The sequence below is a fragment of the Podarcis bocagei genome (assembly GCF_964188305.1).
Source record: "Podarcis bocagei genome assembly, chromosome: 13".
Lineage (NCBI taxonomy): Eukaryota > Metazoa > Chordata > Lepidosauria > Squamata > Lacertidae > Podarcis > Podarcis bocagei.
The window spans coordinates 14,604,891-14,632,694 of record NC_138138.1 but is presented as its reverse complement, the minus strand read 5'-3'; the positions used below and the strand labels follow the sequence as shown (position 1 = coordinate 14,632,694).

Below are 27,804 nucleotides of genomic sequence, written 5' to 3'. Positions count from 1 at the left end.
GAAGGTCAGCGGTTCGAATCCCTGTGACGAGGTGAGCTCCCGTTGCTCTGTCCCTGGTCCTGCCAACCTAGCAGTTCGAAAGCACGTCAAAGTGCAAGTAGATAAATAGGTACCACTTCGGCGGGAAGGTAAACAGTGTTTCCGTGCGCTGCTCTGGTTCGCCAGAAGCGGCTTAGTCATGCTGGCCACATGACCGGGAAGCTGTACACCGGCTCCCTCGGCCAATAATAAGAGATGAGCACCGCAACCCCAGAGTCGGCCACAACGGGACCTAATGGTCAGGGGTCCCTTTACCTTTACATTTTACCCATGTAGTAAATAAGGTAAAGGTAAAGGACCCCTGGCAGTTAAGTCCAGTTGCCAACAACTCTGGGGTTGTGGCGCTCATCTCACTTTACTGGCCAATGGAGCCGACTTTTGTCCACAGACAGTTTTTCCGGGTCATGTGGCCAGCATGACTAAGCCGCTTCTGGTGAAACCAGAGCAGCGCACGGAAACGCTGTTTACTTTCCCGCTGGAGCAGTACCTCGCAGGGATTCGAACTGCCGACCTTCTGATCGGCAAGCCCAAGAGGCTCAGTTGTTTAGACCACAGCACCACCCGCGTCTATATACTATCTGAAACCAAAGGGGCACATTGGTTCCCAGATGTGATTCCCCCCCCCAGCTCTCCTATGCCACTAATGGAACCTTTAAGCAGTTTACATACATACCAGAAAGACCAACAGGCAAGGGAAATGGCCATGTGTGGAAACATAAAAAATGTCTTCTCACTCTCTTCCAATGCGCCTTCCTCAGCAGCAGCACCACTGGTAACGCTGTCAAAGGACAGGCTAAACCAGGGGTCTGCAACCTTTAAAACAAAAAGAGCCACTTGGACCCGTTTCCGAAGAAAAAACAACAACTGGGAGCCGCAAAACCATTGCAACATTTAAAACAAATATATCTCCGGAGCCACGATCTGACAGCGGGCGGGAAGGTGACGTCGGGACGGTGTGTGACTAACGCACGCACCGCCCCCATGCGACGTCACAGCCAGTACAGCGCCCGCCACAGTGAGGAGTGTCGGGGCGCACAATGCGCCTCCTCCCCTCGCTAGTATCCGCCCCGGAGCCGCAGCAAAGATGTAAAAGAGCCACATGCGGCTCCGGAGCCGCGGGTTGCAGACCCCTGGGCTAAACTGCTGACCTGGCACAGTCCTGTTAAACTGACGAGCACGCTCCTTGTGTAATGATAAGGTGCTTCTGAGCATGTGCAGAGTGGCTCTCCACAGCATCACTAAAAAAATTTGCCCTGGGTTCCTAGGTTAGCACATATGACTTTCAGCCTGCCTTCAGCTGCCGCTCTCTCCCATTTCCGACTTTATAATATTTTTATTGTATAATGACAAGCAAACACAGAGGGATAAAAATGTATTACATAACGTGAAGGAAATTAATTGTGTCTGTGGATACTTGGCTTCTTGGTAGTTGAGTAAACAGTTTAAATTGCAGCTAGCATGCATTCGTGACATTCCACACTTTGTGCTCCGTCAGCCTAATAATAATAATGATAATAATAATAATAATAATAATAATAATAATAATTGTACTGCGCCCACCTGACTGGCTTGCCGCAGCCACTCTGGGCAGCTTCCAGCATATATAAAAAACATAATAAAACATTAAATTCTTCCCTATATGCCAGTAGTTCCCAACCTTTTTTTGGCCATGCATGCCCCACCTAAGCATCTCTAAAATCCTGATCCCCCGCCCCCCCAGTGACATATAATTCTTTTTATTCAAAAAGTGAACTCCCATTCACTTGGAGGAAGCCTAAAAGACCATTCCCGGTTAATAACTCATTCTCGAATTGCTCCCCTTAAAAATCAAATTGCACCACTGTGGGGACCACAGCTATAAATAAAAACAACACCTTTGAAATGTATGGGCTACTCACCTACAAATAAAGTATTGTGTTGGTCAGTGAAAAACTCCCTGCAGGGGTAATATTTCCTACTACAGTGGTACCTCGGGTTAAGTACTTAATTTGTTCCAGAGGTCCGTTCTTAACCTGAAATTGTTCTTAACCTGAAGCACCACTTTAGCTAATGGGGCCTCCTGCTGCTGCCGTGCCGCCGGAGCACGATTTCTGTTCTCATCCTGAAGCAAAGTTCTTAACCTGAGGTACTATTTCTGGGTTAGCAGAGTCTGTAATCTGAAGTGTATGTAACCTGAAGCGTATGTAACCCGAGGTACCACTGTATAGTCACTCCCAGAAGATGCTTTTCATCCCATCTCCCTCATTTCCAAATACGCTCATTTTTAGAATTTTGTGGTCTGGCCTCTGCACTCGGTCTACAGTGGTACCTCAGGTTACATACGCTTCAGGTTACAGGCTCCGCTAACCCAGAAATAGTACCTCAGGTTAAGAACTTTGCTTCAGGATGAGAACAGAAATTGTGCTCTGGCGGCGTGGCGGCAGCAGGAGGCCCCATTAGCTAAAGTGGTGCTTCAGGTTAAGAAGAGTTTCAGGTTAAGAACAGACCTCCGGAACGAATTAAGTTCTTAACCTGAGGTACCACTGTATTTCTAGAGTGCCCTGAGCTGGCTACCCATCCCCCGCCCCGGCATCACTTCTGGCATTTCCGATGCAGGTTTATTATGAGAGAAATGGCGGAAGTGACCAAGTGGAAAAAGCAAACGACTTGAGGAACCTTTAGGGTTACGAAGAGCAAGCCGGCGGCGCTCTTGGCTGTAATTGGCGCTTCAGAGAAGCACCCGAGAGCAGCAAGGAAACTGGAGGGGTTTATATAAAGGTCCTAGTTAAGTCATGAGGCATGAGCCATGTGCAAATAGCCACACCGACGACCTTGAATATCAGCAAAGTCCCGTCTCAAATGTGCTCCTGGCAGGGAAGAGGCACAAACACCGACAGCTGTGAGTGGGCAGGCTTTCCTCAGCAAACACATTCCGCTTTCTTGCTGATGTTACTGTACATCAGTACATCCCACCAGTACCCATACCCTCCAATATTTCTCCGAAGGAAATAGGGATGTCCTATTCCATAATCGTAATTTTATTATTTATACCCCGCCCATCTCATTGGGTTGCCCCAGTCTCTCTGGGCAGCTTCCAACCTATATAAAAACATAATAAAACATTAAATATTTTTTTTAAAAAAACCTTTCCCATACTGGGCTGCCTTCAAATGTCTTCCAAAGGTTACTTACAGTATCTCCATGGCTCGGGGGTCGCATAACTCTATACCCTCCAACATTCCTCTGATGAAAATAGGGACATCCTAGGTAAAAGCGGGACATTCCAGGATCAAATCAGAAACTGGGACGGCTTCTGTAAATCCGGACTGTCCCTGGAAAATAGGGATACAGTGGAACTTCAGTTGTCAGACTCCTCCGTTGTCGTATGTTTCGGCTCCCAGACGCCGAAAACCCAGAAGTAACTGCTCTGCTTTTCGAATGATTTTCAGAAGCTGAATGTGCTACGTGGCTTCCATTTTGAGTTTCCCGATTGTATTGATGCTTCCACTTTCAGTTTTCAGTTTTTTCAATCGTTTCGGAAGTCGAACTGTCCTCTGGAACGAATTATGTTTGAATACCAAGGTTCCACTGTACTTGGAAGGTCTGTTCTTAAATATAAAAGGTAAAGGGGCCCCTGACCATTAGGTCTAGTCGTAACCGACTCTGGGGTTGTGGCGCTCATCTCGCTTTATTGGCCAAGGGAGCCGGCGTACAGCTTCCAGGTCATGTGGCCAGCATGACTAAGCCACTTCTGGCGAACCAGAGCAGCGCACGGAAACGCCATTTACCTTCCCACCAGAGCAGTACCTATTTATCCACTTGCACTTTGATGTGCTTTCGAACTGCTAGGTTGGCAGGAGCAGGGACCGAGCAATGGGAGCTCACCCCTTCGCAGGGATTTGAACCGCCGACCTTCTGATCGGCAAGTCCTAGGCTCAGTGGTTTAACCCACAGCGCCACCCGCGTCCCATTCTTAAAGATAAATCAGAGCAAATGGCTATTCAGGTTTTCTGTTTGCTCCAATTCTGCTTTAAAGAGTGGTGTTTTACAGGAAAATCTCCAGAGCAAAAAAAAAAAAGGGTGTTTGTGTGCTTGGACAAGGAGCTTTAAAGCACAGAGGAAAGATATGTGTGGATGAGCCCTAAGGAGAGATCTGTAAATATTCCACACAAGTACCATACTTGTGTAATGAAGCAAGTGAAGTCCTCCTGAACATTGAGCTGGCATCTGCTTTCCCCCCTCTCTCCTTCCAGGTGCTCAACCTGTTCTTAGCTTTGCTGCTCAGCTCCTTCAGCGCCGACAGCCTGGCAGCATCTGACGACGATGGCGAGATGAACAACTTGCAGATCGCCATTGGCAGGATCACCCGGGGGATCGACTTTGTGAAAAAACATGCCCTCCTCCTGCTTCACCGGCAGCTGAAGGAGAAGAAGGCGGAGCCCCCTGCCGAAGACCAGGAAGACAGCAAGAAGGAGAACTTTGTCCTCAACCATTTGGACACAGGCCAGGACTTCAAACCCGACTACATGGATGGGATAGCCCTGGATGGGATAGCCCTGGACGGGGTAGCCAGGAAAGAGCCACGCATCGATGAACTGGACCATATGAACTTCATCAACAATCCTCACCTGACCATTCATGTCCCGATAGCCTCGGAGGAGTCTGACCTGTATGACGAAACCGACACAGGAGAAGAGACTGCCGAAGACACCAAGGTGAGTCCTAGATCCCAGAGAGGACAGAAGCTGACCCAAAGGTACTCAGTGGCGTGCGGTCAGCGGACTAGGGGGACTAGACTGGTCCCCTGAATGCTCCCAGTAAATTAAAGTACTAAAGTCTGCTGCCTCTATCCCAAAACGCAGGGAGCTTCTGCCTGGCTTAGGGAGGGAGGCTTGATGCCCTGATGGGGTCCAAGAGCTCTTCCACCATCTTATAATGATAATAATCAGTGTTTAGGGGTACTCTCATTTTGACTCAAGAGAATCACCATTTTATATTTCAAATCGGGGAAAATAAATACAGTAAATGGACAAAAGTACCAAGATTCACAAAATGTTTAGGGGTATGTGTACCTTGCATACCCCCAGAAAAAAGCACTAATTATTATTATTATTATTATTATTATTATTATTATTATTATTATTATTATTAATTTATACCCCACCCATATGGCTGGGTTTCCCAAAGCCCACCTGGAGACGAAACTCAAATGTACCATTTCAATTGGCAAGAGAAAGCTTATTTCTCTTGCAGGCCATTCTGAAGGTGTGCCTGAGCCTCAAAGGAAACTTGAGAGTAAAGGATATCTGTTGCAGTAATGTTTAGGCCGCAATCCTGTGCTCCCTTACTTGAGAGTTTTCCTCAGTAGGACTTGCTTCTGAGTAAACACGCATGGGCTTGCGCCGTCAGTGTATGAAGTCAAGGGTGGTTTGCTCTGTGTGTTTCCTCCCTTTTACTATATAGCCTTTTTGGATACTTTGGAGAGGTGCCCACATGATATGTGGGCATTTTGAATGGGCTCCACTGTGTAACGCAGTAAAGCCTCTCCTACCTATAAGAGTCTACCCATTCTTAGGGTGGATAAGTGAAAAGAGGAGAGAGAGCCTGCCCCTTAAATACTAGCGAAGAAGAGGGAATTTTAGTAGTTAATAAGTAACAATAACTTATTATTTATACTCCGCCCATCTGGCTGGGTTTCCCCAGCCACTCTGGGCGACTCCCAACAGAATATTAAAAACACTGTAAAACATCAGACCTTTAAAACTTCCCTAAACAGGGCTGCCTTCAGATGTCTTCTAAAAGTCAGATAGTTGTTTATTTCCTTGACATCTGCTGGGAGGGCGTTCCACAGGGCAGGTGCCGCTACTGAGAAGGCGATACAGTGGTGCCTCGCAAGACGAAATTAATTCGTTCCGCGAATTTTTTCGTCTAGCGAATTTTTCATCTTGCGAAGCACAGTTTCCCATAGGAATGGATTGAAAATCAATTGATGCGTTCCTATGGTCAAAAAAAGTCCAAACAAAGCCAAATTTGGTACAACAAGAGTTTATTAAGTGCTCTTTAAAGTCACACATATTGTAAAGAGCATTTCAAAATTCAAACCCAGAATTTTTTTTAAAAAAACAGCAGAGTGGCCCAATGGTCACAGAAAATCATAAAAACGCAGAAAAAAAACACACAAGCTTCCAGATTCTTGCAAACCCCTTCCCAAACCAAGTCCTTGAATTCCAAACACCCCAACCCAAAATCCAAACCCCCCCCAAAAAAGTTTTAAAAGCTTAACTTACCAAATGGCTTCAAAAGAAGTTTTGGAAAAGCTTCAAAAATCACCAAAGTCTTTAAAAACCTCAAAAAAGGCTACTATGTACACTGCGTTCTATGAGTTGCTCCTCGAAGTCAAGTCACAACTGTATTAACGGTGTTAAGAAAAAGGAAACAAACTCGCAAGACGTTTTCGTCTTGCGAAGCAAGCCCATAGGGAAATTTGTCTTGCGAAGCAGCTCAAAAACGGAAAACCCTTTCGTCTAGCGAGTTTTCCGTCTTGCGAGGCATTCGTCTTGCGGGGCACCACTGTACCTGGTTCCCTGTAGCCTCACTTCTCGCAGTGAGGGAACCACCAGAAGGCCCTTGGCGCTGGACCTCAGTGTCTGGGCTGAACGATGGGAGTGGAGACGCTCTTTCAGGTATACTGATATAGCTCATACAAGCAACACCTGCTGGAATGCCTACTTCAACACTACTTTTAAAGGTCCAGGAGCCCTTGCCTTTCCCCCCAGCTGGCAACCCTGTCCATAAAGGTAAAGGGACCCCTGACCATTAGGTCCTGAAAAATCTTCATTGGCTCCCACTACGTTTCGGAGCACAATTCACAGTGTTGGTGCTGACCTTTAAAGCCCTAAAGGGCCTCGGCCCTGTATACCTGAAGGAGTGTCTCCACCCCCATCATTCAGCCCGGACACTGAGATCCAGCACCGATGGCCTTCGGGTGGTTCCCTCACTGCGAGGTGACAAGGAACCAGGCAGAGGGCCTTCTCGGTAGTGATGCCTGCCCTGTGGAACGCCCTCCCAGCAGATGTCAAGGCAATAAACAATTATTTTACTTGAAGGTGGCCCTGTTTAGGAAAGTTTTTAATGTCTGATGCTGCATTGTTATGTCTCGGCAGCCACTCCCAGTCACCAGTCTTGCTGCCGCAATTGCAGTTTCCGAGTCACCTTCAAAGGTAGCCCCACGTAGAGTGCATTGTAGTAGTCCAAGCAGGAGATAACCAGAGCATGCACCACTCTGGTGAGACAGTCTGCAGAAACCCCAAAGAGAGATTCAGCTTAGCCGAGCTTCAGTGGGATTTTCGCAAGGCGCAGTTGCGGAAGGGCGAGGAAAGTGCTTGGACCCGGAGGAAATAATCAGCTACGCAATGCGATCAAAATATGGGTCAAGGGAAAGTGTGGAGGCGCCCTAACCGGTCACCAGTTCAGCCTTTAAAGCACCAGTGGATCTATAGTCACTGGATGGACGCTTGTTAACATGCCTCACCATTTGCAAAAAATTTCCAAGTAGTCCTTCTGCTGAGGCCTTCAGGGCAACGGCGGGTGGGGGGTGGGGAAGAGCCTAGACTTATATCTTCAAAAGCTGGCAGGTCCTACACTGGTAACTGTGTGACATCAGACTGTGACCAGCTTTCATATATACCATATTTTTCGCGCCATAATACGCACCTGACCATAAGATGCACCTAATTTTTAGAGGAGGAAAACAAGAAAAAAAATATTCTGAACGAAATGAAACAGTGGATGTATGATTTTTGTGGTTCATGCTGTGGCCACAGACATGTGATCTGATGGTGAATTTGGGGTGACCTAATGCAAAAATCCTGAGGATCCATGGGCTTTTACCTCCCCCCCCCCAGGCAGCCTCTGCTAGCGCCCCTTTTCTCTCTTCCGATCCCACCAATCAGCTGTTTCCTTTCAACACTCCCTTCCCTCTTGTTTGCCTTAGTGTCTTTTCCTTAGCTGGAGCAGTTTTTTGCTCCTCCTTTTCTTCTAATTTCTCTTCTTATTGCTTTAGTCTTCCTGTTCCCCCCCCCCCTTTGCTGTCTTTACCTCCCCCCTCCCAGGTAGCCTCCTTTATCTCTAGCGTCCCTTATCTCTCTCCCCGATCGGCAAACGATCAGCGGCTTTGTTTCAACACCCACTTCCCTCTTTCAAAAAACCCCCACATGATCTGCTTTTTGCCCCTGGGCAATTCGGCTCCAGGGACCACGCATGCACTCCATAAGATGCACAGACATTTCCCCTTACTTTTTAGGAAGAAAAAAGTGTGTCTTTTGGAGAGAAAAATACAGTAATTCCTGGGGCTCTCCTAGTTACTTTTAGAGGCAAGGTGCGATGGCTCAGGCTTCAAAGCCTAGCAGCTTTTCCATGGGGGGTGGGTGGGACCCATCTCCCAAGGCTCGTCGTCACATGTCCACAGATGACTCCTACTGGGGTATTAACGCCAGATCCAATTGTAGGGGGGTCAGCAAGTTTCCTTAACCCTTAGGCTCCTCTGCCTTCCCCTCCCCCAGTCATTTATAATCACGCTTGAAAAATTAGTCTCCTTGCATGCATCTTCACCCTCGCCTCCCTGCCAAGTCCTCCTCTATTTGTTGACGTATCATGTTCCTTAGCAGTGACTTGGGACTCTGGGGGCGGAGGTGCTGTCAGGGTCTCTCGTCCAGCCCCTCCTCTCCCCAGTGCCAGAGCAAATTAAGCCCCCAGCCAGCAGCCGGTTTTGCAAACAGATGCTTATAGTTTGCGGTTCATTCTCTCTCTCTCTCTTTTTTTTAAAAAAATTATTTATTTGCTTTTTCAAATCGGCATTTTACGCTCACATATCCAACATACGTCGTAAAATCGAGATGCCAAAGAACCTCCCGGACACCCCCCTCCTCCCATTTGTAGGTCCTATTGTTAGTCGTTTCCTCCTGCATCTTTTATAATAATCAAAATCTTTTACATCTCCATTACAGTGGTACCTCAGGTTAAGTACTTAATTCGTTCCAGAGGTCCGTTCTTAACCTGAAACTGTTCTTAACCTGAAGCACCACTTTAGCTAATGGGGCCTCCTGCTGCTGCCGCGCCGCCAGAGCACGATTTCTGTTCTTATCCTGAAGCAAAGTTCTTAACCCGAGGTAATATTTCTGGGTTAGCAGAGTCTGTAACCTGAAGCATATGTAACCCAAGGTACCACTGTATAGCCAAAATTCACCATTAAACTACAAGTGCTATTCCAATCCTACTAACGGTTTTAACTGTTTACAATGATTTTTTAAAGATAAATTATAAATTCCCCCCATTCCTTATTAACATTCTGGTCTTCCTGGTTTCTGATTCTTCCTGTCATTTTAGCCATTTCGGCATAGTCCATCAACTTGATCTGCCATTCTTCTCTGGTCGGGACTTTATCTTCTTTCCATCTCTGAGCCAAGAACATCTGTGCAGCTGTGGTTGCAGATATAAATGCTGTATTTCCCCGTCTATAAGACGCCCCCATGTATAAGACACCCCCTATTTGGGGGGACTCAGATTTAAGAAAATGGGGGGAGATGTAATTGTGTATAAGACGCCCCCTAATTTTTGACATTATTTTTTAGGGGGGAAACCTAGTCTTATACACGAAAAATACGGTAATCTATGGACTTCAGCTCCTAGAATTCCTAAAAGAAAGACTTCGGGTCTTTTTAAAGAAAAAGTTATTTTAAACCTTTTCCCCCAATTCATTATATATCATTTCCCAAAATTCTTTTACTACCTTACACGTCCACCACATATGTTAAAAGGTGCCTTCAGTTTGTGGTTCGCTCTCGGCCTCAGCCACTGCCCTAACACCCCCCCCCCCGCGCCTCTTTCTGTAGTACTTGGGCAGTTAGTGGGGCCCACACATTCTTCCCTGGATGCTCTGCCCTCTAACCGCAGCCACTTGGTGGCTGGTTATCCTTGCTCCATGGTTGGAAGATGACGCTTTGCACATGCACCACTTTGTGGTTTCTGGGGCTGAGCACGACAGTGTGGAGCTGTGGGAATGTTCAGGGTGGCAGGAGAGGATATATACAAAGTGTTGGTGCTGACCTTTAAAGCCCTAAACGGCCTCGGTCCAGTATCTCTGAAGGAGCGTCTCCACCCCCATCGTTTTACCCGGACACTGAGGTCCAGCTCTGAGGGCCTTCTGGCAGTTCCCCCACTGCGAGAAGCCAAGTTAACAGGGAACCAGGCAGAGGGCCTTCTCGGTAGTGGCACCCACCCTGTGGAACGCCCTCCCACCAGATGTCAAAGAGAACAACAACTACCAGACTTTTAGACAACATCTGAAGGCAGCCCTGTTTAGGGAAGCTTTTAATGTTTGATGCATTACTGTATTTTAATATTTTGTTGGAAGCCGCCCAGAGTGGCTGGGGAAGCCAGGCCAGATGGGCGGGGTAGAAATAAATTATTATTATTATTATTATTATTATTATTATTATTATTATTATCCTTCCTAACCTGCGCTAACAAGTTCCTTTACTTAGCAGAGCGCATTCCCGTTCTGCAGCAGAAAACTACTTGCAAACTCGTGCAAGTTTCTTAAGACAATACGCAATTCGATCCGGCTTGTCCAGATTAAAATGTGTTCTAATATTTTCCTGGTTTGACCGCTTGAATCCCTCCTAAAAGAGTAAAGACACCACATAAGCAATAAAAAGAAAGTTCACTCGTGATCAGACAGAGCACAGTGTGATCCCTGAAGGCAGGCTTTAGGGTTAAAGTTACAAACTTATACTAACAGGTTTATCCCATAAGAGAGATGACCTGAGGGACTGCTTGGCTGGCAGCCAGCAGTTCATTCCAGGAAGTTTGCAGGACGAAAAGAAGATGGGAAAGAGGGAGAGTGGCAGCATGCCTTGTCCTTTTACCAGGTCTGGAAAGGTCACGCCCACCCACCAGTCACATGCAAGGAAGGATGCTCCAGGCCAGGAGGAACAGGAAGTTTAGACTGGCTGGACCAAACATTCCCTTGCATGTCCACTCTAGGAAAACAAGGAATGTTGTACTTGACTGCTCTCAGTGGATTACATCCCACAGGGGCAAATTCCACCCATCTCTAGCCTGCAGGGTCTTGCTTCTGCCTCTGAGTTGCCTGATAAAGATTCAGAAGGTGGGGATGGAGTGAAAAGATCCTTCCAGTGGTCAGGGAGGCGGAGCTTCAGTGATTTGCATAGCTCCTTGTCTCATTCCACCACCCAACCTGGCCACCACCACCAATAGGTAGAAAGATAAGATAATCTGCGTCATGGCAATCTCCTTTTGCAGCCCATTTTCTGAAACTCCCAGGGGCAACTAGTTGACTGCTATCAGAAACACAGTGGCAGCTAGATGGATCTTTGGTCTGATCCCATAAGGCACTTCTTACTGTGTTCATCCTTGCTACAGATTGCTATTAGATCTGCTCAGATCAGGTGTGTGTGAGAGAGTGTGTGTGTGCACATCCCCCCGATAATAATTTTTATTAGTTTTCAGTTACAATCCAATAATAGCCTCATTATAACAATTCCAATTTATAATGCAATTCCTAATACCAATCATTCAAATGCCAAATTATATACCATACTTTCCCGTCTGTAAGATGCCACCGTGTATAAGTCACAAAAAATTGTTGAGCTTTTTTTGGGAGAATTGCCCAGAGTTGTTGAGCTTTATTAGGGGGTGGGAATCACTCACCCCACCCACATGCTTCACAAAATCCGCTTCCCCAACAGAAGCTGCCAAACGCCAGCCCAATTGCCGCAGCATTGGCCAATCAACACCACCCATTGACGCAGCAACCAACTAAAAGAAAGGCTTCAGGCTTTGTTTTTTTAGAAAAGGTTGTTTTAAACATTTTTTTCAACTCATCATATTTCATTTCCCAGAATTCTTTTACTACCTTACATTTCTACCACATATGATAAAAAGTGCCTTCTTTTTCCTTACATTTCCAGTATACATTTGACCCCATCCTGTACATTTTTGCTAATTTACTAGGTGTTAAATACCGTCGGCACATCATTTTCATGTACCGTAATTTTCTTTCAACGTGTAACATGCTGTGGACTTTAAATCCCAATTCCACAGCAGTAGACCCATTGTAATCAATGGACATGACTAACTTAAGTCTATTAATTTCAATGCAGTGTGTCTCAGCAGAAGGGGACTACGTTGAGTTATTCAGAGTTGAGGACAAAAACAACAACAACAACAATCGCTCAGCACATGCTCAGAGCACAGTGCTTCCAACCTGTCAGCCCTCCCTTGCAGTTGTAGAAAGGCAGGGGTCAGCAACCTTTTTCAGCCGTGGGCCGGTCCACTGTCCCTCAGACCATGTGGGGGGGGCCGGACTATTTTTTTTTTTTGGCGGGGGGGGGGGAATGAACGAATTCCTATGCCCCACAAATAACCCAGAGATGCACTTTAAATAAAAGGACACATTCTACTCATGTAAAAACACCAGGCAGGCCCCACAAATCACCCAGAGATGCATTTTAAATAAAAGCACACATTCTACTCATGTAAAAACACACTGATTCTCGGACCGTCCGCTGGCCGGATTTAGAAGGTGATTGGGCCAAATCCAGCCCCTGGGCCTTAGTTTGCCTACCCATGGGTTAGATCAGGGTTCCTCAACCTCCAGATGTTTTGAGACTACAATTCCCATCATCCCTGGCCACTGGTCCTGCTAGCTAGGGATCATGGGAGTTGTAGGCCAAAAACATCTGGAGGGCCGAGGTTGAGGAAGCCTGGGTTAGATTCAACAAATAGTTGCTCACTAGGGGTAGAGGGAACCTGCCTGCCTCCAGCTCCTGTCAGTTTCACCATTTCTGAACTGGCATAAACTTTGACCTAAAGGCTCTTCCACGTAAGCCGAGCTATAGATGTTTCAGAGAACCTAACTCGACCGTACTAATTATATCTCAGGTTATTTGTCATACGTCCAACTGCGAGAGAGCCGGCTGAAAAGGGGATAGCAAAGGCTTTGAAGCTTCGTAGGAAAAATTATTTGGGAGAGGTTGGGAAATCCCCTCCTCCTCCATTGCTTGAAAGAGGTGGTGTGTGCTTGTCAACTCGTACTCCTTGCGGGGGGATCTCGTTTCAGAAGATACAGGTAGTTAAAGGAATGTTAAGGTCTTATATAAAATATATGTCCATAACTGTACAAGGCAAACACATACAAAAATAGATAAACCACATGTCTGGAAACAGTACAGGAAAACAGTCCTAAAGCCATTTTGACCCTTTCAGTCACCTCAAATATTTCTCTGCAAGGAGGAAGGAAATGGAAAAGCCTTCCCATTGTCTCTTTGTTCACAAATCCTGTCTTAAGGGTGTGTCTGTGTATGAATAGGGTGAGCCTGTGACCTGGATTCTGGAATTAAGTAGCTATCATCACAAAAGAGTGGCCAAATGGCCCAGGTAATGCAATCAATGATCCATTATCAGGTATCCTGGCAGACAGGAGGAAAAAACCAACACACTCAGATTTCTGCTGTAGACCGCCTCTTCTCTGGTGTATGTATGATGTATGCAGGTGGTGGTCTTGGGCTCCAGGGTGGGCAATTTAAAATGTCTATATAAGGGCTTGCGCGCCATTGTTCTGGGTTCCTCCTCTTTGCAATTCCCAATTGCAATTCAATGTATCCCTATTATGTTTTATGATTTTCCTGATATTGTAAGTGAGCCGGAACTGGTCTGTGACCATAATAAAAAATTCATTCATTCAGCCCTTTCCTTCCTCCTTGCAGATAAATATTTGAGGTCAATTTGGAAGGGTCAAAATGGCTTCAGGATTGTTCTCCTGTACTATTTCAGACACATGGTTTATATACTTATGTATGTGTTTACCTAGGGACGCGGGTGGTGCTGTGGGTTAAACCACAGAGCCTAGGGCTTGCCGATCAGAAGGTTGGCGGTTCAAATCCCCGCGACGGGGTGAGCTCCTGTTGCTCAGTCCCTGCTCCTGCCCACCTAGCAGTTCGCAAGCACATCAAAGTGCAAGTAGATAAATAGGTACCGCTCCGGCGGGAAGGTAAACAGCGTTTCCCTGTGCTGCTCTGGTTCGCCAGAAGCGGCTTAGTCATGCTGGCCACATGACCCAGAAGCTGTACACCGGCTCCCTCGGCCAATAAAGCGATATGAGCACCGCAACCCCAGAGTCAGTCACGACCGGACCTAATGGTCAGGGGTTCCTTTACCTTTATAAGAATAACAATAATAATAATAATTCCCCATCCACTCTGGGCGGCTTCCCAAAAAACTATTAAAATACTGTACTACATCAAACATTAAAAGCCTTCCTAAACATGGCCGCCTTCAGATGTCTTCTAAAAGTATGGTAGTTGTTGTTCTCTTTGACATCTGCTGGGAGGGCGTTCCACAGGAGGGCGCCACTACCGAGAAGGCCCTCTGCCTGGTTCCCTGTAACTTGGCTTTATGTGTTTACTTTGTACATTTATGAACATTTATTCTATATTTGGGACCTTAGAATTCTTATAACACAAGGGAGGCGTTCATGGTGAATTCCGGCACCTCTTTTTCTAGAAAAATAGCACTGGTCGTCCCTTTTAATTGGAGAAATGTTGGAGGGTATGCTGTTGTGGGCTGCTGCTTGCAGCTGGGGAGGATGTACTTAATGCCCTGATATCCGGTCATTTGTTCATTGTAATAGATGTAGGCCCATGATAGAACATCGCTTGGTGACACTCATACACCCTGCATAAAATCTAAGGTCCTTCTAGACTGTCACTCTCTTCCTTTGCTCTTCTCAGAAGCCTCTGTCAGATGGGACTGAGTCGTCCATATGCAGCACTGTTGATTATAAGCCCCCAGACCCTGAGGAGGAGGTAGCTGTGGCTGAAGAGGATGCCGAGAATGATGAGCCAGAGGAATGCTTCACTGAAGGTAGGGTAGCCAGGCAGCAACACGGGTCTTCTGGGAAGGACTTGAATATAGCCATGCTCTGCTCTGGTACATGTGAAGAAGAGAGCACATAATGCTTTTCCTTGAGAGTGCCAGTGTGGTGTAGTGGTTAAGAGGTTAAGAGTGGTTGAGAGCAGTGGATTCGTAATCTGGTGAACCAGGTTCGCTTCCCTGCTCCTCCACATGCAGCTGCTGGGTGACCTTCTCTGAAGTCTCTCAGCCTCACTCACCTCACAGAGTGTTTGTTGTGGGGAAGGAAGGGAAAGGAGATTGTTAGCTGCTTTGAGACTCCTTGGGGTAGTGATAAAGCGGGATATCAAATCCAAACTACTCCTCCTCTTCCTCCTCCTCTTCTTCTTCTTCTTCTGTTTAGGGAAGGTTTTAATGTTTGATGCATTACTATATTTTAATATTTTGTTGGAAGCCGCCAAGAGTGGCTGGGGATGCCCAGCCTGATGGGCAGGGTGTAAATAATAATTTTATTATTATTATTATTATTATTATTATTATTATTAACCGACAGGGCCCAGGCCCAGAACCTGGCTTTCATTGTTAAAACAGCCTTAGAGTACATGACAAAGTAACAGAAAACAGAATGTCCTCGCGCATGTGCAGGTTTTTTTTTTTAAGTCTGCAAACCAGACATCATTAATTAGTTGGGGTGGTTTTTGTTTGCATTTCCTTTTCATTGAGACGACTGAATGTTATATAAATAGTTACATAGCATACGTTAAGCAGCAGACAGAGAGATAGCGTTTGGCAGAAACCAAACTGCAGCAAAATGGAAACAGCGCTGTCTGTGAAAGGTACAGGTCAGAATGGAAACTGCAGCTTTCTTCTGTTCCTAGCTGTGGGCTTACTATTGGCATGTCTCTACCTGCAGCCTGTGTCCGGAGATGCCCTTGCCTGTACGTTGACGTCAAGACAGAGAAGGGGGAGAAGTGGTGGAATCTCCGGAAGACGTGTTTCAAGATTGTGGAACACAACTGGTTTGAGACGTTCATCATCCTCATGATCCTCCTTAGCAGTGGAGCCCTGGTAAGTAAGGGCTAGCTACTCCTTGGGGGGGAAGGGCAATGGTTTGAAATTGCTCCGAAAAGAGAGGGCAAAGTATTAGACATGGTTGTTCAGGAATCCCGTCCCACATATCTTCCTGGATGAATGAAGAAAAGAGACCTCACTTTAGTTCCAACAGAGTTGTCAAGGCCTGTGACACGGAAGAAGGAACAAGCTTGCTTTCTCCTGCTCTGGAGGGTAGGACTTGAACCAACAGCTTCAAGTTACAAGAAAGGAGTTTCCGACAGTCAGGTGTGCGTGCAGGAGCCAAGCCCTGTGACCAATAGGACTTGGCAGGACTGGGGCCTTCCTAAGTTTGTTCTGGAGAGGCAAGGCACGGCCTCACAGGTGAGGCCGATTGGTAACTCACAGCACCTGGTGGCAACAGCTGGGAAGGGATATAAGGTCAGCATTTCCCTTCAGCTCTTTGCCACAGCAACGTGCTTCCTGCCTTGCCGCGTTTGGCTTCTTGCTTCCTGATCCTTGAACCTCGGCTTCTTGACTCCTTTCTTCCTGACCCTCGGACCCTTGACTCCTGGCTCTCTGACCTTCGGACTCTTGGCTTCCTGACTCCTGGACCCCCATTCCTGCTCCCACCCCACCATTTTGCCCCTGGTCCTGACGTCCCCTGCCAGGACTTTGATCACCCGTGAACCGGACTGTGACACCGACAAAACATGCGGAAAAGCTTTCTGACAGTAAGAGCTGTTCCGTAGTGGAACGGTCTCCCTCCAGAGGTTGTGGACTCTCCTTCCTTGGAGGTTGGACGGCCATCTGTCATGGATGCTTTAGCTGAGATTTCTGGACTAGATGACTCTCTGGGTGCCTTCCAACTCTATGATTCTAGGGTTCTTCTCAAATAAGTTGCTAGTGGGTGTGATCTCTGACCTCATTGCTTCCAGGTGGGTGTCTCCTCGTGCTACCCAAGCATTGCTTTTCCACTATAAAACAGCAAATGGAATTGCACTTGACTTTTCACACCTGGGAGAGGGTTGTACTTTGTTTTGTTTTGTTATAAACATCCCACTGTGTTCTGTCCACACTGGGAGGCATGGCATAATCAGAGAGAGAGAGAGAGAGAGAGAGAGAGAGAGAGAGAGAGCAATGAATCACACTGGTTTCATGGTTGGTATTCTGTCCTGAAGTACACCCAACATGGATAGCTGGCCCTGATGATTACTTGAGGTTCCCGACCCCTATGGTTGTAATTCGTGGGCAATCATTTAATTCTATCCTGATTCTTATTTTTAGCTGTATCTTAATGTACCGTATTTTTTGCTCTATAAGACTCACTTTTTCCCTCCTAAAAAGTAAGGGGAAATGTGTGTGCGTCTTATGGAGCAAATGCAGGCTGCGCAGCTATCCCAGAAGCCAGAACAGGAAGAGGGATTGCTGCTTTCACTGCGCAGCGATCCCTCTTGCTGTTCTGGCTTCTGAGATTCAGAATATTTTTTTTCTTGTTTTCCTCCTCCAAAAACTCGGTGCGTCTTGTGGTCTGATGCGTCTTATAGAGCGGTGTTTGATGTTAGCTGCCCTGAGCCCGGTCTTGGCCGGGGAGGGCGCGGTATAAATAAAAAATTATTTACTTACTTACCCACGTGGGTGGGTTGCAGAGAAGGTTTCCCCATATGACTCTGAGCCTCTTCCTCTTTCAGGCTTTCGAAGACATCTACATAGAGCGTCGTCGGACCATCCGCATCATCTTGGAATATGCTGACAAGGTCTTCTCGTATGTTTTCGTTATCGAGATGCTTCTCAAGTGGGTGGCCTATGGGTTCAAGGTCTACTTCACCAATGCCTGGTGCTGGCTGGACTTCCTCATTGTTGACGTAAGTTGTGGCTTGAGGGGGAGGGAGTTGTTTGAAACAGGAGTCCATTTTTAGTATCGTTGCTGGCTACCCCAATCTCTGCCAAGAGGCGAAAATTCCATGGGGTCTTAACCGGGGTTTGTGTGGGGAAAATGAGCCACAGTGGAGGCTGCAGTGCAGGCATAGGCAAACTCGGCCCTCCAGATGTCTCGAGACTACAGTTCCCATCATCCCTGACCACTGGTCCTGTTAGCTGGGGATGATAGGAGTTGTAGTCCCCAAACAGCTGGAGGGCCGAGTTTGCCTATGCCGGCTGTAGTGTCTTTATGAAATATGGCTTATTTACACATATTGACTCCCAAGTCTGGATGGAGAAAGGGTTCTGAGCATCACATCTCACAAGGGACTTGCTGCCCACAGAAGCACAGCACTGAATTCGAAAGAAGCCAAGACAACATCCCTGTGTCTCCTCTACACAACTTGTCCGTCCCTCAGCCTGTGTGGCCTCAGGCCCCACCCTTCCTCTTCCCCAAAACCCTTGCTAAAACCGCAACCCGAGCATTGGGTAAAAAGGACGTTTTTTCCTGTGGTGACATCACACCGCCTGTAGTCCTGGCAGCCTCCCCCTCCCAACCCTGCTGTTGTCTTTTGCTGACAAACACACAGCTGCAAACCCATCACAGTATTAACCGTAGAAGCTGGCTGACAAAATTTGATTCTGACAGTAGATGTTATATGTATCCGTCTCGAAGACTGGTCCCAAAACATGGGTCGCTAAATGGGTAACCATGTTCCTTCTTGTGGATATTTTAAGGATGTTTGATAAGAAACTTGCATCCTGACCAGGGATCCTTTCGGTGGTCTATCTCTTATCGTGCTTGCCAGCTTTGTCTGTAAGCGTTCTGGTTTCCCCACCAGGTCTCCCTCATCAGCCTGACAGCAAACTGGATGGGCTATTCGGAGCTGGGGGCAATCAAATCCCTGAGGACGCTCCGTGCTCTGAGACCTCTTCGGGCTTTGTCCAGATTTGAAGGCATGAGGGTAAGTTTTGCGTGACACCTCGAGGTTTCGCTCCCCACTTTCCTCCCCTGAGTGGTGAGGATTTCAGAGTGAGGACTTCGTGTCTCTTGGAAGGAGGTTCTGGGGCTCAGGCTCGCCTCAGAAATGTGTCCTTTGAGCAGTGGTTTCTGGTGCCTAATTTATTTAAAGATAGTAGATAGGTAGCCGTGTTGGTCTGCCATAGTCAAAATAAAAAAATTCCTTCCAGTAGCACCTTAAAGACCAACTAAGTTAGTTCTTGGTATGAGCTTTCGTGTGCATGCACGAAAGTCTGAAGAAGTGTGCATGCACACGAAAGCTCATACCAAGAACTAACTTAGTTGGTGTTTAAGGTGCTACTGGAAGGAATTTTTTTATTTTATTTAAAGATGTTTGCATCTCCAAGGGGGACGCGGCTGGCGCTGTGGGTTAAACCACAGAGCCTAGGACTTGCCGATCAGAAGGTTGGTGGTTCGAATCCCCGCGACGGGGTGAGCTCCCGTTGCTCGGTCCCTGCTCCTGCCAACCTAGCAGGTCGGAAGCACATCAAAGTGCAAGTAGATAAATAGGTACCGCTCTGGCGGGAGGGTAAACGGCGTTTCCGTGCACTGCTCTGGTTCGCCAGAAGCGGCTTAGTCATGCTGGCCACATGATCTGGAAGCTGTATGCCAGCTCCCTGGGCCAATAAAGCAAGATGAGCTCCACAACTCCAGAGTTGGCCACGACTGGATCTAATGGTCAGGGGTCCCTTTACCTTTACATCTCCAAGGAGCTCATAATAGTGGCCACTGAGTTGTCTCTCCCATTCTATCCTTGCAACAACGCCCAAGTGATAAGCCAGCATGAGAGATAGTGACTGTCCAAGGTTATCCAAGGACTATGGATGAACGGGGATGAGAAACCAGGTCTTCCCAGTCAGAAAGTGTGAGGCAAAAGCCAAGTTGGGCGAGCCTAGAGTCTTGTATGTTTCCAGTACACTGGATGGCGTCACATTTCACGGGTGAAGAGTGTGCTATTGTATCCACATGTGCAGAATATTCTCCACTCTATTATGGCACTGAAAATAGGTTCTGGAGCTCATCCCTAGCAATCCCTGCTTCGGACAACCCTATAAACTTTTGGTAGCTCTGAGGATCATTCCCACTTACCTTATTGGCCCAAATATAAGCTACACCCGCAAATAAGCCGCACCTTTAAAATTCAAAGGGGGGGGGGAGGGGAAAAAAAGACAATACCTGAATATAAGCTGCTCCCTTCAAATTCCGCAGGCACTCACACCCGTAAATGGCAAATGTAGGAGAAAACTACAGCAATATCGTAAAAGCCAATTTTTGTAAGGTGGCAAATTTAAGCCGCGCTTTAACTTTTCACAGTCGGAATTGGGGGTGGGGGGGAGTGTGGCTTATATTTGGGCCAATATGGATTGAATGTTGTTGAATTTCCGATAAGCTGATAAACCACATTCTTGCCTTTTCTAGCCTACAAGCAATATAATTTGAAAAACTCTAAATGTGGAATTAAATTTAAAGTTTGTTTGTTTTTTAAAAAGAAGATGGCTGTGTTTTGCATTTGTGAAAAACAAAAAAATCAGTTTCGGCCTCACTTTGGTTAAACTGCCTCTTTCTCTGGGAGCCAGGTGGTCGTGAATGCCCTTCTGGGAGCCATCCCTTCCATCATGAACGTCCTCTTGGTCTGCCTGATTTTCTGGCTCATCTTCAGCATTATGGGGGTCAACCTCTTCGCAGGGAAGTATTATCGCTGCATCAATACCACCACGGGCGACTACTTCGAGCTCTCCGTGGTGAACAACAAGAGCGACTGCATGACTCTCCTCGACGTTTACAATGCCACGGACGTCCGCTGGGTCAACGTCAAGGTCAATTTTGACAATGTGGGCATGGGATACCTCTCCCTTTTGCAGGTGGTGAGTGTACCTCCTTCGCCCCTCCTTCTCTGCCTGCTAGGGGCCTCCTTTGAATACGCTTCTTCGGAGGACTTTTCTCCCATCATGCCTTGCAAGGAAGAACCCCACTGCCAAGTCTTTGTCAATGTGGCAACCTTCCTTCGTGCTGTATCCAAACTTCTCCCTGGTGGTTTGCTGCAGTTATAAGAGAAAACTGCTCCCTTTCCCTTATGGGGTATTCCGGAGCCCGTATAGAGTCCTTAAGTGGGTTCCCTATTGGTAGGAGAAAATAACAGAGTCCAACCAGAGTACAGTATATTGAAAAGCAAAGCAGCTAGTAAGCCTGATTTTTATTCAAGGCGCTGTTGCGGCAGGGTTCCCACTCACCACACGTAGGAGGGAGGAGAACCCTGAAAAATGGTGCACAAGCCCTTATATAGACTTTTGAAATTGCCCACCCTGTAGCCCAAGACCACCCCAAAAAACATACATACATCACAGAAGGAGGCGTTCTACAGCAGAAATCCTGTCTGCCAGGATACCTGATAATAGTCACTGATTGCATTACCTGGGCAGCCTGGTCGTTCTTTTGTGATGGTTAATATTTTAGTTCCTGAATCCAGGTCACAGGCTCATCCTATTCATACACAAAGACTCCCTTAAGACAGGATTTGCAAGCAAAAAGACAATGGGAAGGCTTTCCCCATTTGCCTCCCTTACTGCAGAGGAATATTTGAGGATGTTGGGAGAGTCAAAATAACTTCAGGATTGCTCTCCTGTACTATTTCAGACACATGGTTCATGTATTTAGATATGTGTACGTTTATGAATATTTATTCTATCTTTGAGACCTTAAAATTCTAACACTGTGATGCCTACTCATTGGGGAGGCACATTCACCCTAGTTTCTAGTTACTCAATGGCAACTGCACAACAGAGATTCGGGGCGCACAGCCCAGTCCCAATTTGGTGCACCCCCCTCTCAAGCACTCTTTCCCCACCACCAGTTGAAGGGTGAACTTCAGAAGCAGGGAGTCTTCCCCATTTGATATTGAACCCTACATAATCATAGATCCAGAAGGCTCATCTAGTTCAACCTTTGCAATGTAGGAGGAATCTTTTGCCCAACCTGGGGCTCAAACTCAGGACCCTGAGATCAAGAGCTCCATGCTCTACCGACGGAGCTAACAACCAATGTTCTGAACTGCATGGTGAGCTTCCACAGGTATAGGAGCACTTGTGGCAGGGAAAGGAACTGAAAAAGGGAGGTGCTGGTGAGATTCCACCTACCAGCCATCTTATTTAGCCCCAAAGCATCCATATGAACTGCTACAAAAGTTGGGTGCCTCCCCCTCTTCCTGCTGAGTGGTGGCAAGAGCCTAGGGGGTTCCAGGCACTCACCCAGCGTTTGTGGTCCTTTGGAGAATTGAGACTCAGTGGAGACTGTCATAGCTTTAAGAAACGTGGTTTATTCACCTATTTATACCTTCAGCCTGCATGGAGGGAGTCCAGATCTTACAGCATGGTCATTTCAAGAGGGGCTTATCCCCTACAGCAGTGCAGCCATGGAATCCAAGGTCTCTCTCCCAGCCAGCCTTACTTTCATCTTCCCACCGTACCTTGCTAAAGACCCAGTTACCCTGGCAACCTTCCAAATCCCCCCCCCCTCTCTGTTCACACCTCAGGGCAAGGAGGGAGGGCAGTTCACTTGCACTGCCAGTGGCCCTCAATGGGTCTTATATTGTTTCTTAACAGCCCTAGCTTGGCCAGGGCATAGGCTGGTCCAGGAATTCCTCTGCAGCTTGTATTTCTCCCTTCACATCCCAAATAATCAAAATCCTTCTATTTATTAATTTCTGGGTTTGGGGTCCCCCCTCCAAGAGTATAAATTGACATGTGCATAGAATCATAGAATCATAGAGTTGGAAGAGACCACAAGGGCCATCGAGTCCAACCCCCTGCCAAGCAGGAAACACCATCAGAGCACTCCTGACATATGGTTGTCAAGCCTCTGCTTAAAGACCTCCAAAGAAGGAGACTCCACCACACTCCTGGGCAGCAAATTCCACTGTCAAACAGCTCTTACTGTCAGGAAGTTCTTCCTAATGTTTAGGTGGAATCTTCTTTCTTGTAGTTTGGATCCATTGCTCCGTGTCCGCTTCTCTGGAGCAGCAGAAAACAACCTTTCTCCCTCCTCTATGTGACATCCTTTTATATATTTGAACATGGCTATCATATCACCCCTTAACCTCCTCTTCTCCAGGCTAAACATGCCCAGCTCCCTTAGCCGTTCCTCATAAGGCATCGTTTCCAGGCCTTTGACCATTTTGGTTGCCCTCCTCTGGACACATTCCAGTTTGTCAGTGTCCTTCTTGAATTGTGGTGCCCAGAACTGGACACATTTCTCTTGTGCAGGGCCGTCTTGACCATAGGCGTTAGGGGTGCTGGGCACCCGGGTGCCCGGCTCTCAGGGGCGCCAGGCCGAGAGTCTGGGGCCCGAGAGTTGGAATCTGGGGAAGAGCCTGCCCATCGGAGCTCCACAGCGGGCTCTTCTGCTGCGGGCGGCTCTCTGCCACAAGTTCGGGGGCAAGCGAGCCAGTGGGGTGCTGAGGCGGGTGGCTGCTTTGCCCTCCTGCGCACCTGGGATTGGCGTAGGGCTGTGGAGAGGCCTGCCCAGAGCGTTTCTCTGTGCCCTGCTCTGCCCTGCCTGCACGCCTTGACGGCCAGCCCCAAAAAGGTTGACAACTCTGGGCAACCAGGGGGGGAGGGTGCTGGGCAGATTTTTGCACCCTGGCGCCACATATGCTTAAGACAGCCCTGATCTTGTGGATCTCTGTTCTGCCCCGCCCCGAGTGCTTTAAGAACCTAGCAGCAAGACCCCACCTCTGCCAGGCACCACAATGAGTTTATCCTTCTGCATTCTTCGTAGGCCACATTCAAGGGCTGGATGGACATCATGTACGCAGCTGTCGACTCCCGTGAGGTAATTCTGGGCTGAGGAGGAGGTGTTTGCTCAGTCCCACAGGCCTGTTGTAGGGGCAACCGGGTCTGGCCTGCACAATGGGGGAAGCGGGGGCCCCGACCGCAAGAGAGGGTCTCTTCTCAACCTCTTCTCTGACCTCCCAGGTTGAGGAGCAGCCCGAATACGAAGTCAACCTCTACATGTACATCTATTTTGTCATCTTCATCATTTTTGGAGCTTTCTTCACTCTCAACCTTTTCATCGGCGTCATCATCGACAACTTCAACCAGCAGAAGAAAAAGATAAGTGTCTCTTGGCTTTGGGTTTCAGCTGCGGGCGTCACTGTTAGTGGGCACCTCCCGCAGCAATACAATTGGACTTTGAGGCACAATTCAGACATTTATCTTTGAGTAGAATGACTCTCGCGTGCTATTTGGAAGCGATGCTCGCACTGTCATTGAAATTCTACTCGGTATTGATCCAGAGTAGATTCCAAGGAATAGTAAGCAGAGTAAAAACGTAAACGCGTTGCAGGATTCCCCAAAAAATAGACCAGAGGCAATTAATATTTCATCCAGCAGAGCTTTACTGCTACTGAAGGCAAATGAGCAAAATGGTCACAAATCCAATACATTCAGGATTGGCACTGTCCATAGGAAATCCAGTTGCACCAGACCTGACTTAAACAATAACTTATAATAAGTCTAAACCTTAACACTACATACAGAATACCACACCAGAAGGAAAAGAGATAGAAAGAGAATGTGAAACCTAGGCTCATTCTGGCCTATTTTTGTAGTCAGCATGACCTTGACAGAAGGATAACAGAACCAGTTTAAGCCAGCTGTACACAGCTTCTCTGAGGGAATAACCCAAACATTATGAAGTTTCTTTCACACAGAGAAGCTTCCAGAACCCTCTTGAATTAAATAGAATAGGGAAGATCTCTACACATCAGATCAATACTTTCTGCACTAAGGAATGCAAACTGACCTGCACGGCTACAGCTACAGGAGTCAGCATCTGGCGCAGAGTTCAGGGACATCAGCTGGGACCAGTTCACACAGCTGGTTTTTGAGGTGGAAGCCCACCTTGATATTGAGCTCGGGTACCAAATCTGAGCTCCACAGTCAGGCCTGGATCCTATTCTCTCAGCGCCGGGACTCTCTGCATAATAGCAGAGATTCACGGAGTATGTGCAGATCAGAGGGCTTAACTTGAACCAAGCCTCATGCCTCACCAGTTTCTGTGCCAGAAGTAAAACTTCCCAAAGTGGCAAAGAGCATAGAAAGTGGGGGAAGAGGAGACTCATGAGGAAAATAGGCTTTGTAGACAACATAGCCAGCTGGGGTTCCCCCGCAAATGTACATGGAATCAGGGTTGGGGGGTGATTTAGTAGGCTACCTGTTCCATCCTCCCTACTCAATGAAAAGGAATCTAGAATCTAGAATTATAGCCCTCTTAGAGCTATAATTCCCAGCACCCTTCATAAACTACAATTCCCATGATTATTTTTGACACACACACACACACACACACACACACACACACTGCCCATTGAAAACACATGATTTCCCCCAAAGAATCATGGGAACTGTAGTTTAAGGTTGCTGGGAATTGTGACTCTGCAAGGAGTAAACTATAGTCCCTGTGATTCTTTTTATGGGGGGGGGGGCGGTGGAGTCATGTACTCTAGATATATGTTTAAATGTTCTTTAAATGTATGCTGTGGGTGTGACCTCTGTAGGGAGCAATGTGCTTCCATCAGCTGCTTCAAGACATTCAGTAATGTGAGAGCCCACTACCCTTAAGCAACAGGCTTTCAAAAATGGTGGAATCATAGAATTGCAGAGGGACCTTGTGGGTCATCTAGTCCAACCCCCCACTGTGCTTTCATTGAATCAAGCCATTTCTAAACAGAGACAGCTACATATTCCCTGGACCTCTGGTTAGCCGCAGGCACTTGTGTGTTGCATCAGGGAGGGAAACCGCCTGCCCTCTGAAAGAACAACTTTTCACTTTCCTGGGCCCTTCTTTTAATAGACTGAAGTGGTTTGGCAGGGAGAAGGGAGAAGATGGCCAAGGCCATTTTTGGGACTGGGCCAGTCAAAGACAGCTATGGAGCAGGGCTTAGAGCAGCCGGTTAGATACGTCTTTCCTTAGTTTAATTAAATAGCCCAAGACTTAAGACCACAATAGAGTAGCCTGGCAACAACAGGGACGTTTCTAGAAATCCAAAGCTCTCACAAGACATTGAAGAGTGAGTTAGCATCCTTTGGCAGGATGGAAGTGAGGGGAAGCGTTTGAGGCTTCTGCTGTCGAGCGACAGACTGATCGACAGTGGAAAATAAACTAGCGCGCATGAATAAGGCATAGCTGTCAACTTACAGATTTGAAAATAAGGGACCAGCAGCCTCGAAAATAAGGGATCAGCAGCCAAAATAAGGGATTTTAGTCAACCAGCAGCCAAGCAAAGCCTCAAGCGGTGGTTCCCACAGCGCAGCAACCAGGCAAAGGGGATGCAGCAAGGAAAACCACGTCACCTCTCCGCTGGGAAGCGCTGAGCAAAGGCGAGTCCCCAGGCAACATGGCCGATTTGATTGGCACAAGGCATGCAAGCTCCACCCCCCAGTTGTTCTTAGACTTCTTATTGGGTGAGCAACGCAGCCAAGCAACACAGTTGGAGCCTCCCTCCTCCCTGGCCGGCAGGGAGGGAGGGAGAGGAGCTGCTTCCTTTGAAACCCAGGAAATTTAAGGGACATCATCAATAAGGGACAGCAGCGGGACAGGGCGCTGGCATAAGGGACTGTCCCGCCAAATAAGGGACGCTTGACAGCTATGGAACAAGGAAGGAGACTTGTTACGAGTGGAAGGCGGGGAGGGGAGTTTGGGTGTTTGGAAAAGATGGAGGCGGTCAAGCGAAATTGACCAGACTCTATAAATCCAGCCCAGTTAGCATCGCTCAGCCTCAGAAATTAAAAGGCAGGTTCTGTGGTTCACTCTGAGCCCTGGAAACTGGGTGTGAAGTGGGGCTGTGAAGTGGAAACCTTCCGTGGGTCTTGGGCGCTGCAACAGACGACTTCCTCTCATGTCTAATAAGTTGTGATTCCCTTTTCTACTTTGGAGGAAAGGACATCTTCATGACAGAGGAACAAAAGAAATACTACAACGCCATGAAGAAGCTAGGCTCAAAAAAGCCGCAGAAACCCATCCCAAGGCCCCAGGTATTTATTTGCTTAAATAATGAGAAGCCACCTTTCTGGCCCAAGGTAGCCGACAGTAACTGCACCCTAAACCACAACATAATACAGTGCACCGTAACGAAGGCTTGACTCTGGCATGTTGTATGATGTTGGGTTTTATGGTTATACAATTTTTCAAAGCACAAAACCCAGCAACGTATTAGAACATAAATCGGTATGAAACAATTTCCAAGCCACAGCAGTAAAGCGATAAAGCTAGCAGAATGTGCAGAAGACCCATATCAGTTAAAAGCCAGTGGAAATGGTGCATGAGAAATTATACCAAGGCAACTAATGCAAACATAATTTGCAGGAAGTACAGCCACTGAATATTATTATTATTATTATTATTATTATTATTATTATTATTATTATTATTATTATTTATTATACCCCACCCTTCCTCGTTCAAAAACCGGGCTCAGGGTGGCTAACAACAAATTTAAAACACTTTGAAACACTTAATTATAAAAGCAGCATAAAATACAGTATAAAAACATGAATAACAATAAAATAAAAAATCAATTAGATAATCCCCAGGGCTAGCTGGCTGAATTGGTCCTACTTGGGACAGCGAGGAGGCCAGGGGAGAATTAGCTGTGGGGTCTCAGAGCAGGTGATTGTCATAAAAGGGGAGGGGGGAAGGAAGATAAAGGAAATAAAAGATCAGGCTGAATTCAAATTAAAGGCCAGGCGGAATAGCTCTGTCTTACAGGCCCAACGGAAGGAGGTTAAATCCTGAAGGGCCCTAGTCTCATGGGACAGAGCACTCCACCAGGTCGGAGCCATCACTGAAAAGGCCCTGGCCCTGGCGGA

The 27,804-nt window shown here is 47.2% G+C and overlaps 1 protein-coding gene across 4 annotated transcripts in view; it reads left to right on the top strand.

The window, feature by feature from the left end:
• SCN4A (sodium voltage-gated channel alpha subunit 4) overlaps positions 1–27,804 on the top strand; it is a 98,064-nt gene that overhangs the window by 63,615 nt on the left and 6,645 nt on the right. For all 4 annotated transcript variants that reach the window (XM_081166012.1, XM_081166014.1, XM_081166011.1 and 1 more), the window contains exons 16-24: positions 4,272–4,733; positions 14,829–14,961; positions 15,863–16,017; positions 17,691–17,864; positions 18,762–18,884; positions 20,518–20,805; positions 23,714–23,767; positions 23,911–24,048; positions 26,866–26,970. In XM_081166012.1, coding sequence (XP_081022138.1) covers positions 4,272–4,733; positions 14,829–14,961; positions 15,863–16,017; positions 17,691–17,864; positions 18,762–18,884; positions 20,518–20,805; positions 23,714–23,767; positions 23,911–24,048; positions 26,866–26,970 — 1,632 coding nt within the window. The remainder of the gene's footprint in view (positions 1–4,271; positions 4,734–14,828; positions 14,962–15,862; positions 16,018–17,690; positions 17,865–18,761; positions 18,885–20,517; positions 20,806–23,713; positions 23,768–23,910; positions 24,049–26,865; positions 26,971–27,804) is intronic.